This window comes from Vipera ursinii (assembly GCF_947247035.1).
Source record: "Vipera ursinii genome assembly, chromosome: 6".
Classification (NCBI taxonomy): Eukaryota; Metazoa; Chordata; class Lepidosauria; order Squamata; family Viperidae; genus Vipera; species Vipera ursinii.
The window spans coordinates 11790148-11804555 of NC_139515.1; the positions used below are offsets into that span (position 1 = coordinate 11790148).

Here is a 14408-nt window from a genome sequence, read left to right on the forward strand (position 1 = left end):
ACTGTGTTATTAAAGTGTATATTTGAAATACTGCAATTGCCCAGTATCTCTTCAGAGTCAGGCAGCCTTGAAAAAATCCAGTAAATAAATAAATAAAATCTTCAGTCAAACTAAAATGCTGTAACCTTTCCTTCCTGAGGTGGTTTTTCTTTTCCTTTATCAACCTGAGAAGCAAAGATACATGACTTATCTTTTTTTTCTTTTTTAAAAAAGAAAAGCCTTTAACATTCTCTTTTTGAGATAGATGATTAATATTGTGCTCTATATGTATTAGGACAATGCAACAGAGCCAATTCTATTTTTAATTAATTTTATCAGAATTCCAAGTGTGTATTTTCCCTCTTTCCCAGCTGTTTTGTACTAAATTAGCATTTTCGTTGGGTAAATTAGGACCACCAGATTTCTTCCTTGATTAAAGGAAGCTTCCTTGATTAAAACATCTGAGGAGAACAGGCATTTGCAGAGAACGTTGACATGAATAAAGCACATTTCTTTGAACCATTAAAGCAGCTATGTTACTGGGAACTTTCAGTGAAGTTGCTTTCACTTCCTGTTTCCTCAGAATGATGAACACCTGTCTCAAGACATTCATATATAGTTGCAAGACAAAGTGATGATCTTTGATGTGGTCTTTGGAGGAAAGCTTGTACTGGAGAAATGTTGAGGGATATAATGGTCTGCTGATGCTTCTTTAGTAAACTACTTCAATTTTATTCTTGCTATCTTTCAGAATGAGGTTAGCCATGAGGAATACTGTTCAGCATGCAAGCATGGTGCCAACTTACAACCTTGTGGAACATGCTCCAGGGCCTATCACCTCAGCTGCTTGGATCCTCCCTTGAAGACTGTTCCTAAAGGAGTATGGGTCTGTCCCAAGTGCCAAGAAAAGGTGAGCTACTTGGCCCTGCAGGTACTAAACAAAAAACCTCTGAGAGGTGAACTCTATTTAATTTTGGTCAGATAGAGTTGAATGAGATATTCATCTTTTCCACAAAAGCTTGCTTTCTCATTTGAGGGTAAATTATGACCTCGCTAGTCATGTTCCTATCGTAAGATTCCTAATCAGCTGGGGAAGAAGATGAAGTTTCATATCTCCACACAGTACTTGGAGTTGAAAACAGGGCTGTGTAGCCATGAGACTGCCGATATGATCAGAAAATGCCAAAAAACAGCTACTTCTTCCTCGAAACAACAAAGTCTGCCTCAAAATAGGGTGTTTCCACTTAGAACAGGGGCCTCCAACCTTAGTAACTTTAAGACATGTGGACTTCAACTCCCAGAATTCCTCAGCCAGCTTTCTAGGAGTTGAAGTCCATTAGTCTTAAAGTTGCCAAGGTTGGAGACCCCTGACTTAGAACCAATGAAGATTTAAAGCGTTTTACACACTTTAATTTGCAAAATATTTTCCATATCTTGTTCATTCTATCAACTGTTATGCAATATAAATAATCACTATTATCTTTTCTACAGATGAGCATAAATAATTTGCAGTACTCCTGCTTTTTCTTTTCAGAAATTGGATTCTATTTTTAGGATTTATTTATTTTAAAATTATTATCATACAGATTTTTTTAAAAAAGTAGTATTTGAGAGAAAAGCTGATAATATTTCTTCCTCCAAGAAATTCTAGATTGATCTTCTGTAAAAAAAAGAAAAACATCTTTAATATAACAATTTACATAGCCTGGCACCTTTCAAAATCCTTTTCAAATGCATATAAAAAAGACATTTCAATTACATCATTACATCCACCATCTTGATTTTCTAGACAGTTCGTCCCATGGCCATTTCAGATATGATTATTAAATAATAAGGTCACTCTCTGTCAAGAGATGGGCAGTTCCTAAATATAATAAATAAATCAAGACAGACCTGCAAAATACTTGCCACAATCATAGCAGTGAAAAAAAAATAATCTCCCTCATTTATTGGTTTATTTAATATATTGGTAGATTATTTTAAAGTACAGAAAATAGAACAAAACTTAAAAAATGATATATTCGAGTTTAAAAATTGAAAAAAATAATTAAAAAAACCCAGTATTCCTGCAGAGAAATCTTGGGTCTTAAATACCTTTAGCAGGTACTTAAAAGATATAATTGTGAATCCCTCACCAATTTTAAGACAAGGGATATCTCAAAGTGTAGGAATATTACATATATTATATTAAATTCAATAAACATATGAAATGAGTGAAATGAGGGACTGCATAAATTTACTAAATAAATAAATAATAAATATTCTCTAATACCAATCTTGAATTATAGAAATTTTAAGTTTTCCCCATGGAGAATATAGGTACTCGACTTATGACTGATCACTTAGTGACTATTCAAAGTTCCAGTGGCCCTACTTCGGGGGTACTTATGATCCAGATTTGAAGTTCCAGTAGTTGACCTCCCCATGGTTACATGACTGCATTTTGGGCATTCAGTAACTGAGGTGCATTTATTGCTATTTGCAACATCCTGCAGTTGCATGACTATGTTTTACGACAGTTTTGCCAACAACCAGCATTACTTCCATTTTTTGGCAAAATCACACCCATAGTGAGCCATTGGTTCTCGTAACAACTGTGCCGTTCGCTTAACAACTGCTACAAAAGGTCATAAAATTGGGTCGGTCACATGACATAACTCGGGGACTACCTGTAGGAACTATAATTAGCACGAGAAATTCCAACTATTTTTTTATGCTCTCTGCTTCTCACACGGATATCTGAGGAGAGGTTATCATTTCCAGATTTTTTTTTTTCATTTTAGCAGGATCAGGGTGAGAGTGGTGCATGAAGCAAATTTTCTCTTAAGAAAAGGCAAAAGATATTTCTTTGTCAACAGACATGCTAAATGTCTTTATGCAGTCCGGGCATTGGAAATATGGTGGTTGGCAACCAGTTTGAGTGGTTCAGAGGATATATTTGCTAGATGAATAAAATGGAGGATATTTTCCTATTCTCTATAATAAAAGAGGAAAAGGGAGTTTTTACATTTTTCTATATGATCTCCCATGAATTCTTATTTTGCAAACCAGTGAACCGGTTTTGGGTAACTGTTGGGTATTTCTGACATGATCAAGTTTTGATTAAGGAAACTGGGGGGAGGAGATGATGAGGTGCTCACAAATGTTGTATCCTAGCTGTGTCCTTGAATTGCTGAAAGCTGTTATTCTCTGAAAACCGTAGGTGTTAAAGAAAGATGACAATGTCCCCTGGTCTGGAACTCTGGCTGTGGTGCAATCGTACGTTACTCATAAAACAGGTATGTGCTCAAGTGATTGATTATTAGATAGAGTTTCTTAAATGTCAGCAGCTTGAAAATTGAAGTCACCCCAGGGGTGGATTGCAAGCTTTCTCCAAAGGCATGTTCCCATCTAAATATAACAGGAATTGTCAGACTACAACTTTTTATCAACAGCTGTTCTTAACACAATTTACACTGGAGACAAAACTATTTTGAGAGAGACAGACAAACAGACCATGGATGAATTCGGATGTCTTCCTAACTTATTTATTTGAAAACATTTTTGCTTATTTTTTATCTTAATTCTCATGTGTTTTGCACTCCTAGACTTTTTTCGATGTTGTCCTTTAGAATCCTAAAAGGTGACAGCCTATAAACGTGTAGATCAATCAGTCAGTGGCCTAAAATTGAGAAATCTCTTTCCCAACTATGTTCACAAGAACAGAACTTTATACAGTACATCTAGTCCTCGCTTCACAACAGCTCCATTTATTGACCATTCAAAATTATGATGATGATTTATGATCGGCCTTTGAACGTAGGACTGTTGCAGCATTCCTGCAGTCACATGATTGTGATTTAGGCTCTTGGCAACTGGCACGCATTTGTGATGGTTGCAGCATCCCATAGTCACGTGATCTTCATTTGCAAGCTTTAAAGTTGGCTTCTGATTAAAAAAAAGTCTGGGGAAACCAGAAGTAAAATTGCAAGTCACAGCTACATGATGCTGCTCTTTAATGCCTGTGGGTGATTTGTAATTAAGAATCTCAGCAGAATTAAAGTTGTGATTTTGGGCTTAGTACTATGATATTTCACTTAATGACCATGCTGCTTACTGACAGAGTCACCAGTCCCAATTGCAACTGGTAAATGAGGACTACCTTGTATTTTCTTGTTGATCTCAATGCAGCCACTGAATTGTATGAGAAAAATTGTGGGTTAATTGAAGGGTCTAAGACTCTCGCGAGTTGTGTTGGGAGTCTCCCGATACTCCCATGTTACACCTTTGCTCCGCGAGCTGCATTGGCTGCCGGTTGCCCTCCAGGTGAGATTCAAGGTGTTGGTAATGACTTACAAAGCCCTACATGGCATGGGTCCGGATTACCTACGGCAACACCTGCAGCCGGCGTCAACTTCCCTCCGTCCTCAGGGTGCCTCCGATCAAAGAATGTCGACTGGTGGCCCCTAGGGGGAGGGCGTTCTCTGTGGGCACGCCAGACCTGTGGAACCGCTTGTCGGTCAAGCTCCGGATGGCCCTCGACCTTCACTCCTTCCGGCGGGATCTAAAAACTTATTTGAGCAATCCGGCCTGGTTTCATGGGGTTGGGGGTTGGGGTTTTAACATGGTTTTTAATTATTGTATATTGGGTATAATATTTAATTGTTTTTAACTTTTGTACTTTGTTTTTTAATATTTATTGCCCTGTACACCGCCCTGAGTCTTTCAGGAGAAGGGCGGTATAAAAATTTAATAAATAAATAAATAAATAAATAGATAAATAAATAAATAAATAAATAAATAAATAAATAAATAAATAAATATCTAGATTAGTATATTGTTTGGATGATGTCCACAATGCAAAGGGACCACTGGATTTAGAACAGTGTTGACAGGGCTTCCAGCCATATTGAAAAGTTGAGCAGATTGGCACCATATAGTAATTAGCTGAGCTTCCTTACCTGTGATAGAACCATTTCTCATTGGGGAGAACTCCAGCCTCACCCCTCCTCCAGAACAACACCCATCTTTCTCCAGGACAACTTTGGAGGATGGGGCTACTCCAATCTTGGCTGGCTAGCCCATTTGGCCAATACCCAAAAACTATGTCAGAAAGACTATGTCAGGCAGGAAAAGCTGGCAAGCCATGTGAAATGGGCTTGACTTGAGTCAAGAAAGATCATGTTGAAGTGGGAAAGGCCATTATCTCTTCTGCATCACCCATAGGTGCTGCCCCAAGGACCAGATGCGTTTGATTAACTGCACTGTTTGGCACAAAGTGTCATTATCTTCACTCCTTCTGCTTTTGCTTGTGTCTTTCTCAGTCAAAGAAGAAGAGAAGAGAAGGCTATTAAAGAGGAGCAGTGAATTAAGAGGAGAACACAGACAGCTGGAGGAAAAAGAATGCTTTCTTAATAATGCAATGAAGGTATAATTCCTAGCTTGTTTCTTATCCCAAGGCCCGCAGGAGACAAAGAGACAAATGTGAAGGTTTCTCTAAATGTCAGGCAAGCTAGAAGAGGGTAGCCAATAGCAATTTCAAGAAAACAAGACTTTGCAAGACACTATAGTTAATTGTCCTTTAAGTTCCATTATGTCAGGGGTGTCAAACTCAATTTCATTGAGGGCCGCATCAGCATTGTGGTTGCCCTCAGGGGGCCGGGTGGGTGTGGCCTGGGTGGGCGTGGCCTACTGGGTGGGCGTGGCTAGAGTGCATATGGCCTACTGGGTGGGCATGGCCAGCTCTACATCATTCGCATCAAGGGTGCCTATGGGGGCCTGGGCAGGAGTGGGACAAATCTGAGGGTCTCTGGCAGAAGGAGGGTCTCTGGGCCAGGGCCAAGGCAGTGGCGGCCGTTCCTTCACTGTTTACAGGATGGCTTCACGGGCCGCATAAAACCACTTTGCGGGCCAGATCTGGCCCCTGGGCCTTGTGTTTGACATGTCTGCATTATGTCATTAGGTATTTCATTTCCACCACTGACTTCTTACAATTTTAAGCAAATAATAGGGAACAAAGGTAGGGGAAAGTGAAAAAGAGAAGTGTGGAAAAAAGGGAGGAGGGGGAGGAAAAAAAGGCATTGACTTCCAACTCCGTCTGTTGCACTAAAATAAGGCATTAACATCGAACCTCAACTTTTTGCATTTCTATAGTAGTACAAACTAGCCATTTCTATATCAACAAATCAGTCTAATCAATAAAACTCAAAATTAAAGTAGCATTTTTTTCCACCTCAAGCACAAAGTCCAGAAGCAGTATCTAAGTAGAAAGAAAAGTACTTATATTCTTTTCTTTTATCAAAACAGTCAGTTTAGCCATCTCTGCTAACTCCATCAGCTTTTGTAGCCATCCGTCCGTGGTTGGAATCAAAACATCCTTCCTTTTTTTGTGCCTAGAGCAGCCTTGGTGCCTTCAACATACATAAAATCAGAGTTCCAATTTCCCCCCCAAGTCTTTTTCCATTAGATCCAGAAGGAAAGTTTCTGGTTTAATCTTTATATTCACTTCAAGAATTTTCTGCATTAAACTATGAATCCTACTCCAATATTTCTTTATCACACATCCACCAAAAATGAAAAAAATGTCCCTTCTTTTTTCATGCCTTCTTCCTCATCACAATGAGGAGGAAGCCTTGTGTGGGCTCAAACTAGCAGACCAGAAGTGTGATAAAAAGGTAAAGGTAAAGGTTCCCCCGCACATGTGTGCTAGTCGTTTCCGACTCTAGGGGCCGGTGCTCATCTCCGTTTCAAAGCTGAAGCCAGCACTTGTCCGAGGACGTCTCCGTGGTCATGTGGCCGGCATGACTAGACGCCAAAGGCGCATGGAACGCTGTTACCTTCCCACCGTAGTGGTCCCTATTTTTCTACTTGCATTTTTACGTGCTTTCGAACTGCTAGGTTGGCAGAAGCTGGGACGAGTAACAGGCGCTCACTCTGTTACGCGGCACTCGGGATTTGACCCGCCAAACTGCCGACCTTCTGATCGACAAGCTCAGCGTCCTAACCCACTGAGCCACCGTGATAGTTGTGTCCAAAAAGTCAAAAAGCAATGGCCACACTTAATGTGACTGAAATCACACCCCATGCTACAGATATAAAAAGGGCTGGCGCTTCAATCACATGGTAACAGCCACCATCTCTATTTTGTTTCCCCCCCCCCAATGCTGCTTAAATAAATGTATCCTTTGAAGCTGAAAACTATGCCCATTCCAGAAGACATTCTATTAGAAATCAGTGGGAATTGCATAGCTTTGTAACATGCACGATGTCGTCTAAATGAGAGAGTAAAATTAGAAATTTGGAGAGCAGCATATTTGTTCAGATGGGAACTTTGGTGATTGCAGAAACAGAGTTTGGCGTAGGGTATGAAACTCATCAAAGCAATTAAAAATGCTATGCGTCTGATTTCCTGAGCACTTTTTTGAAAACAGAATGAATTGATTGAGAAACGAGATCTTAAAACAATGAGGAATTAAATTAGAAGGTGATTGACAGGTGAGAAATGCAGAGGAGCTTATGACTCCTGCACTTTGTGTTAGAAAAATCTTGGGGTACAACATTTCATGTTAATATTTATATTAAAATGAAATCGAAATTATTGAAAGACATTTGGCAGCTTTTTTACCCATATTTGCAATTGTGCAAGTATTTTTATTATTATTATTATTATTATTATTATTATTATTATTATTATTATTATTATTATTATTATTATTATTATTATTTATGCCTGTTTTACAAAAATATTCTCTTTAAAACAGAATTTAATTCACATAGTGGAGATGCTTGTTTTTACTGATGGTGAGCTATTTCTTTTTGCAAGTGAAATGGACGGATATAAATGGAATTAAAAAAAAAATAAAAAATAAAAAAAATCCTTAATGCACATCTTTCTCCTCTGCTTCGGTTATTAAAATCCTTTCAGAAATATTCTCTTGTGAGCTTAAAATTAGTGGAATAGGGATAATTTCTTATTCTTTGCAGCAACAGAAATTATTCCCTTAGTTCAGATGTTACCCAAGCAAGCCTTAAATATGTAATTCTCTGTGAAAATGCCACCTACTGTATTTACTAAGATCACTTTGATGTGCATAAAGACTCGGCATGTGAGCAACAGGAACGTAATGAGCACTTTTTGTTGATTAAAAAATGTGGATAAGGAATCCATCTATTTTCTGTCTGGGCAGAACATTCAACTCAAAGGCTGCCAGAGAATAGTTCAATCTCAGCACTGCTGTCCAGGTTTATTGCAAGAACTTTGCAATATGCATTGCAAAGGAATTTGCAAAGGAATTTGTGCCTAAAACAGAGGTATTAGGGACTGCAAAACTCTTGAACGTTGCTCTGAGAAGTATATTGGCTTGAATGTCACACCTCTCCCTTCAAAGCAGCCATGTCCGAGTCAAAATGACTGGATTTTGTGACTTTTTACATTTTCTTGCCTGTGAGCAAGCTACCATTACAGTAGTGGCCAAAATTGTGGAAACCTTTTGGGAAAAGTGTATTTTTGAGGTTTGATGGCTAGTAAAACCACTTTTTTTTGGAATAGTACCATAAAATTATATAAGGTAAAGGTAAAGGTTCCCCCGCACATACATGCTAGTCGTTTCCGACTCTACAGGCCAGTGCTCATCTCCATTTCAAAGCTGAAGAGCCAGCGTTTGTCCGAGGATGTCTCCGTGGTCATGTGGCCGGCATGACTAGACGCCAAAGGCGCATGGAACGCTGTTACCTTCCCACCGTAGTGGTCCCTATTTTTCTACTTGCATTTTTGCGTCCTTTCGAACTGCTAGGTTGGCAGAAGCTGGGACGAGTAACAGGCGCTCACTCTGTTATGCGGCACTCGGGATTCGACCCGCCAAACTGCCAACCTTCTGATCGGCAAGCTCAGCGTCCTAACCCACTGAGCCAATGGAAAAATAATTTAATCAAGAATGTAATGCAACATAGTTTGTTCAATTATCTGTCCTGTATTCTATGAAAAGTTATAGCCAAATAACGAGAAAAAGGAAGCACAACTTGCTTAGATTGATATCAGGTAGCTTTCCTTCATCTGATGGTAGCCAATGAGCATGAGTGTTTAGAGACCCAATTAGGTGTCATTTTGTTTTGGCAATGAGCCAATCAAATCACAGGATTCAGTTATTGACGTCATGTATTGAAGCTGAGAGGAGGACATTTGTCAGTGTGTTATGTGATCGCTGTCAAGTTGGTTGGGTTTTTTTGTGTTCTTTCATTTAGTGAGCTTGTAAAACGTAATAAAATTAAAGTAATGGTACTGGTCGCCCAGAAAGCGATGTAAAATAGTATTATTAAGTGAACAAGGCTACAGTTATAAAGAAATCAGAAGAAAAATTGGTGGAAACGTAACCAAAGGCGGCATTTCTACTACTTTTCCCAAAAGGTTTCCACAATTTTGGCCACTACTGTACAAATTGCTTTGGAAAGCTGCATTGAAAAATATGGTAACACACTCCCCACCCCCCAATTCTCCCCATTATCTGGGGAGTGGATGAGAAGATACTCTTTTTTTCAGAATGCATTTGGAGAGGTATTATTAATAATGCTAACATCTGGATAGGGACGCGATGGCTCAGTGGGTTAGGACGCTGAGCCTGTTGATCAGAAGGTCGGCAGTTTGGCAGGTCGAATCCCAAGTGCCGCATAACAGAGTGAGCGCCTGTTATTCGTCCCAGCTTCTGCCAACCTAGCAGTTCAAAAGCACGTAAAAATGCAAGTAGAAAAATAGGGACCACTATGGTGGGAAGGTAACAGCGTTCCGTGCGCCTTTGGCATCTAGTCATGCCGGCCACATGACCATGGAGACGTCCTCGGACAAGCGCTGGCTCTTCGGTTTTGAAACGGAGATGAGCACCGGCCCCTAGAGTCGGAAACAACTAGCACACATGTGCAAGGGAACCTTTACCTTTACCTTAACATCTGGATGCTAGCAAGTGAAAATACACAAAAGCTCAAAAGTTTTAAGTCGGAATCTTGTTTGAGTGAAGTAAGGCTCCTGCCGTGTTTCCTCAAAAGTAAGACCTACCCTGAATATAAGCCCTAGCTTGATTTTTTTAAGGGGGGGGCTAATATAAGCCCTACCCCCAAAATAAGCCCTAGCTTTGGGGCAAGGTGCACGTCTAAAAATCTAGGGCAGGGGTGGGGGTGTGGAGCTGCCCCACATGCCCCGCACCCACTTACCTTGCAGCCAGGCCTCTCCTTGCTGGCCCACTTCTTCTCCGGCATCCCCAGCCCTGCATTTCATGGATCCATAACTCAGTTCTCGGTTGCAGCGGCCTTCCGGAAAGGCCTCTGGCTGTGAAATGCAAGCTGGAGCTCCATTCTCAGCTGCAGAATGAAGCTGCTCCTTCAGCCACAGAAGAAGTGGGCCAACTGGGCACAGCGCTCTCAGTTCCGGACGTGACGGAAAATACACCCCCCCCAATCAAAAATAAGACCTGCTACCTCTTTTGGAAGCAAAAAAAAAAAAAAAGACTGAGTCTTATTTTTGGGGAAATGTGTAGTAACTTAACTTCCAAGGTGGCTTTGGTGTTTTAGCTGTCCTTAATGTGTTGGTTTTGCTGGGTTTTTTAATTTTATTTTGTAGGGATTTGTTATTATGTCTTAGGGGGTGTCAGATAATGGATGTATGGTAGAATTTTTTGGAGGGAGGAAGGTGGTAGTTTGCAGTTTGGGTTTGGACGTTGGCCAGCTGCAGGTCCCTCTCCAATGGCACGGGTTGGGCTTACATGGGTCTTCCCTGGGAACTGAGATTTTTGAGTCTGCAGCACAGTTCTTCTGATTCTGGGTGCACTTATCTCTGCTGCTTTGGGGATGGCTGTTGAGTGATGATGGATCCTGGTTGTTAGCTTGGATACTGTTGCTATTGATGACCCACCATTTCGGACCTGCTGGTGATTAAGTGGAGAGAGTGGTCTTCTGGAGTAAAGACTTTGAGTCTAACCAGTGCCTCCAGAAGTTCTGAGTGCTCCAAGAATGGAGGTTTTAAAGAAGAGATTGCACAACCATTTGTCTGAAATGGTATAGACTTTCCTGCCTAAGTGTGTGTGTGTGTTGGGGTGGGGGGTTGGACTGGAAGATCTCAAGATCCCTTCCAACTCTGCTATTCTGCTATTCTAACAAGGCTTGCTCTTTCTTGGGGATATGGGCTTGACTTTGGACTTGAAGGTTCAAGAGAATTGGTTGGTGGGAGTCAGAATGGGAAGACAGAGAAGATGGGTTAGTGCCCCTGGATCATCATGGATGGAGACACTTGTGGAATATCTCAGTTCTCTGGTGGGCAGTTTTGTTTGATCTCTGCTGAGTAACTGGACCAGGAGGTGAACTGGGCAGTGGACATTCCTTCCCCTGAGTGGCCTCCCTTTGATGGTCAATCTAAGGAGGTTCTCGGGAAGATAAAAGTACCAGAAATGATGCCTGGAGTGCTAGATAAAGAAAGTGAAAAATAAACCTGACTGAACATGTCACCATAGTGATAAGGGAGACGAAGCATTCTTGCTGCTTCTTCTCTATATTATATTGGAAGACAATTGTTCAGTGGCCTTGTTTAGGGTTAGAAACTCATTGCTGGGGCTGAGATAATCTTGTAATCTTCTGCTTGCTCCTGGTGACCAGATTTATTTATTTATTAAATTTGTATGTCACCCATCTCTCTTGAGACAACTCTGTGAACGGAGCTGCTTAGATTTGTTATAATCTTGCCTCTCTTCATGGACAGTTGATCAGGGCATTGTCCTAAGCTCTTATCTGGAACTCCTTTTGGCCTGTGATCTCCAGAAGTGGATGGTGGTGTCCTCACTATCTTCTGCCACTTAATGTTTGGACTCCTGCCAATTCTGGCTAGTGTGGTAAACAGGTGGAATAGTGACCGGTGAAATTGTCAGTGCCAAGTGTCAAATTGTGGGAGGGGGAATTACTTGCAGTTTGAAAAGAGTCTGTGGTTCACCCTCTTCTGAAGGATCGTGGAAACTACTGCCTGGTCTCCAGCTTCTCTTTGTAGGGAAGGTTTGTTGATGTGGTAAAAGATGATCAACTTCTCAGCATCATACAAGCAGCAGAATATTTGGACCTTATCAGATCCAGATGTGGATTGGAGACTATACTGGTTATTCTCTTGGAAGATCTGGGTTAAACCCTGGATGGCATATGACCCCCTCCTGATCTTACTGGATCCCTCAGCCACATTTGCTATCACCAGCCATGGTATCTTATTGGACACCCTGCTGGTATTGAGGATAGAAAACAATATTTTATCGTAGCTCTGCTTCTTCTTCAATGTACGACTTTAGTCTGTTGTGGTGGGGGGAGAGAAGACAGCCCGGTTTACCGCAATGTGTGGGGCACTGCAGGGTTCTTAACATCTTTATGAAGCTGTTAGGAAAGGTCATTTGAAGCATTTGGTGAGGAGCATCATTGGTGTGCTGATGATATTTAGTTATACATTGAATTCTGGGCTTTGAGGGGACCTGCTTCAAAGTTCTTCTGTGGTATTGAAACCTGACTCTAGATGGGAGAGAATATATTGAAATTGAACTCTACTCAGTCAGAGTTGCATCAGAGTTCTCTATCACCACTAGAGTTGTTCCTTGGCAAATATGCCCTACCAATCAAAGGGCAAGTTTGAGACCTTTTGCACTTGTGACTCCTGCTTGAACAGCAGGTGGAAGTTGGACCTATGGCAAGTTTCCACTGGTGATTCAGTTGTGATCTTACCTGATGTGGTAGGACCTGGCTACAATCATCCGTGCCCTCATTGCCACCTTGTTAGACTATGGTAGCATGAACTACTTGAGGCTGCCTTTAAAGACCACTCAAAAATTTAAGTTGTCCAAAATACAACCCATGTGCTTTTCAGCTCCTGGCACTGGAAGCATATAATACTGGTTTTGTGGACTCTACATTAGTTGCAGATCAGTTTCCAGGTATAATTTAAATACTGATTTTGCCCAATAAGGCTTTTTATAACCAGGCACCCAAGATACCTACAGAACCATCTACTCCAACTAGTATTAGAATAACTGGAATAATAAATTGCTGCAAATCCCACATTTTGGAGGCTGGTGGTGGCTGAAGTGAGAATGTGATGCTTTTCTTTGGTGGTCCAGTGCTGTGGAACTATTTTTGGTAGACAGGTTGCCCCCTCCTCTCCTTGCTGATCTCCTCAAATGGCTGAAACGTTTAAAATTTCCCGAGAGGTGTCCTTTGAGTGTACAAGTAGCACAAACTTTTCTTTCTCCATTTTATTGCTTTATTTTTATGCAGGTTTGTTGGTTACATGTTAGTTTGTGTTTGTTTTATATATCACCTTCACGGACATTTTGATTTTTTTTCGGTGTATATATTCCATGTGAGCCTCCAAGAGCAATAGGAATGTCTTTAATAAAAATAATAAAAATAACACACTTGATTTTTGACTTTCCATTTTTGGAATCCTGGCAGTTCTCCCATTCAAATAATGACTAGAGTGGGCTGTGCTCATTTATTTATTTGTGCAATTTCTATCTTGTCTTTCTTTCCTGAGGAAATCAGTCAAGAATCTCTGTATTAAGCCATGTAGACCGAGAAGAAATAGGAAAGTGGGGGGGGGGGAGAGAGAGTCTGTTTTTAAGTGCCCTGACTGACATTCTGGCCATAAGGCTGTCACAGGGCAACTAACTTGGTTGCAGGTCCTCCATGAAGTCCATTTGCTGAGGGATGTTTTGATTATTTCTTTGGGATGATTTCTTACTCTGTCTTTCCATTTCTAATTTGACAGAAATGCCTAGAGCTCAAAAACAGCCTGTTGGCCCAGCAAAAAGGGGTTCAATCGTCGCTGGAACACCTCAAAACTCTCATTAGACTGATTCAGAATGAGCAGATGCTTCAGGTTACCATGACAACAACCACCACCTCCTCCCTGCTGACTGTCCCCTGGACAAAACCATCTTCTGCCTCGGCTGCTGCTGCTCCCCAACCCTTGCACTCGACACAGGCCAACAACTGACAGGGGCTTTGCCCCCCCCTCCATCGGTGCGTTCCCCCCCCACACACACACACACTTCTTCAGAAGAGAACCAATCCAACCCACAAGAACACTTTTAAGTGCATGCAGGCATAAGGAGAGAAAAGATGCATCCAGAAAACTAAAAACCTGGGAAAACAAGAAAATGACATTGGTCTTCTTCCGTGCCCTAAAAAAGTGTGTGGGGAAAAAGAAATAGTAATAATAATCCCATCCTCGAGTTCCCTCTCGGCAGCTCAATGTCATTATTTCCTTCTTCTTTCTCCCCCCCCCCCACTTCATTGCTGGGAATCTCAGTGCTTACAATCCTCCCTTCCCTTCGTTTGGTTGCTTTGGCCTTAATGTAATTAATGCAGAAAAGGATGCCGCGTCGCTGGCCAACGGAAGACTGGCGGACTGGCGATGCGGAAGGGGCCTGCCATCTTTTCGG

General features: G+C 41.2%; 1 protein-coding gene across 1 annotated transcript in view; it reads left to right on the forward strand.

Moving 5' to 3' along the window:
- PHF21B (PHD finger protein 21B) overlaps positions 1-13960 on the forward strand; it is a gene marked incomplete at both ends in the record, with an annotated part of 202938 nt that extends 188978 nt beyond the window's left edge. Inside the window, 4 exons of the mRNA XM_083366542.1 lie at positions 731-889; positions 3182-3257; positions 5283-5386; positions 13733-13960. Coding sequence (XP_083222668.1) covers positions 731-889; positions 3182-3257; positions 5283-5386; positions 13733-13960 — 567 coding nt within the window. The remainder of the gene's footprint in view (positions 1-730; positions 890-3181; positions 3258-5282; positions 5387-13732) is intronic.
- Between the last annotated feature and the right edge of the window lie 448 nt (positions 13961-14408).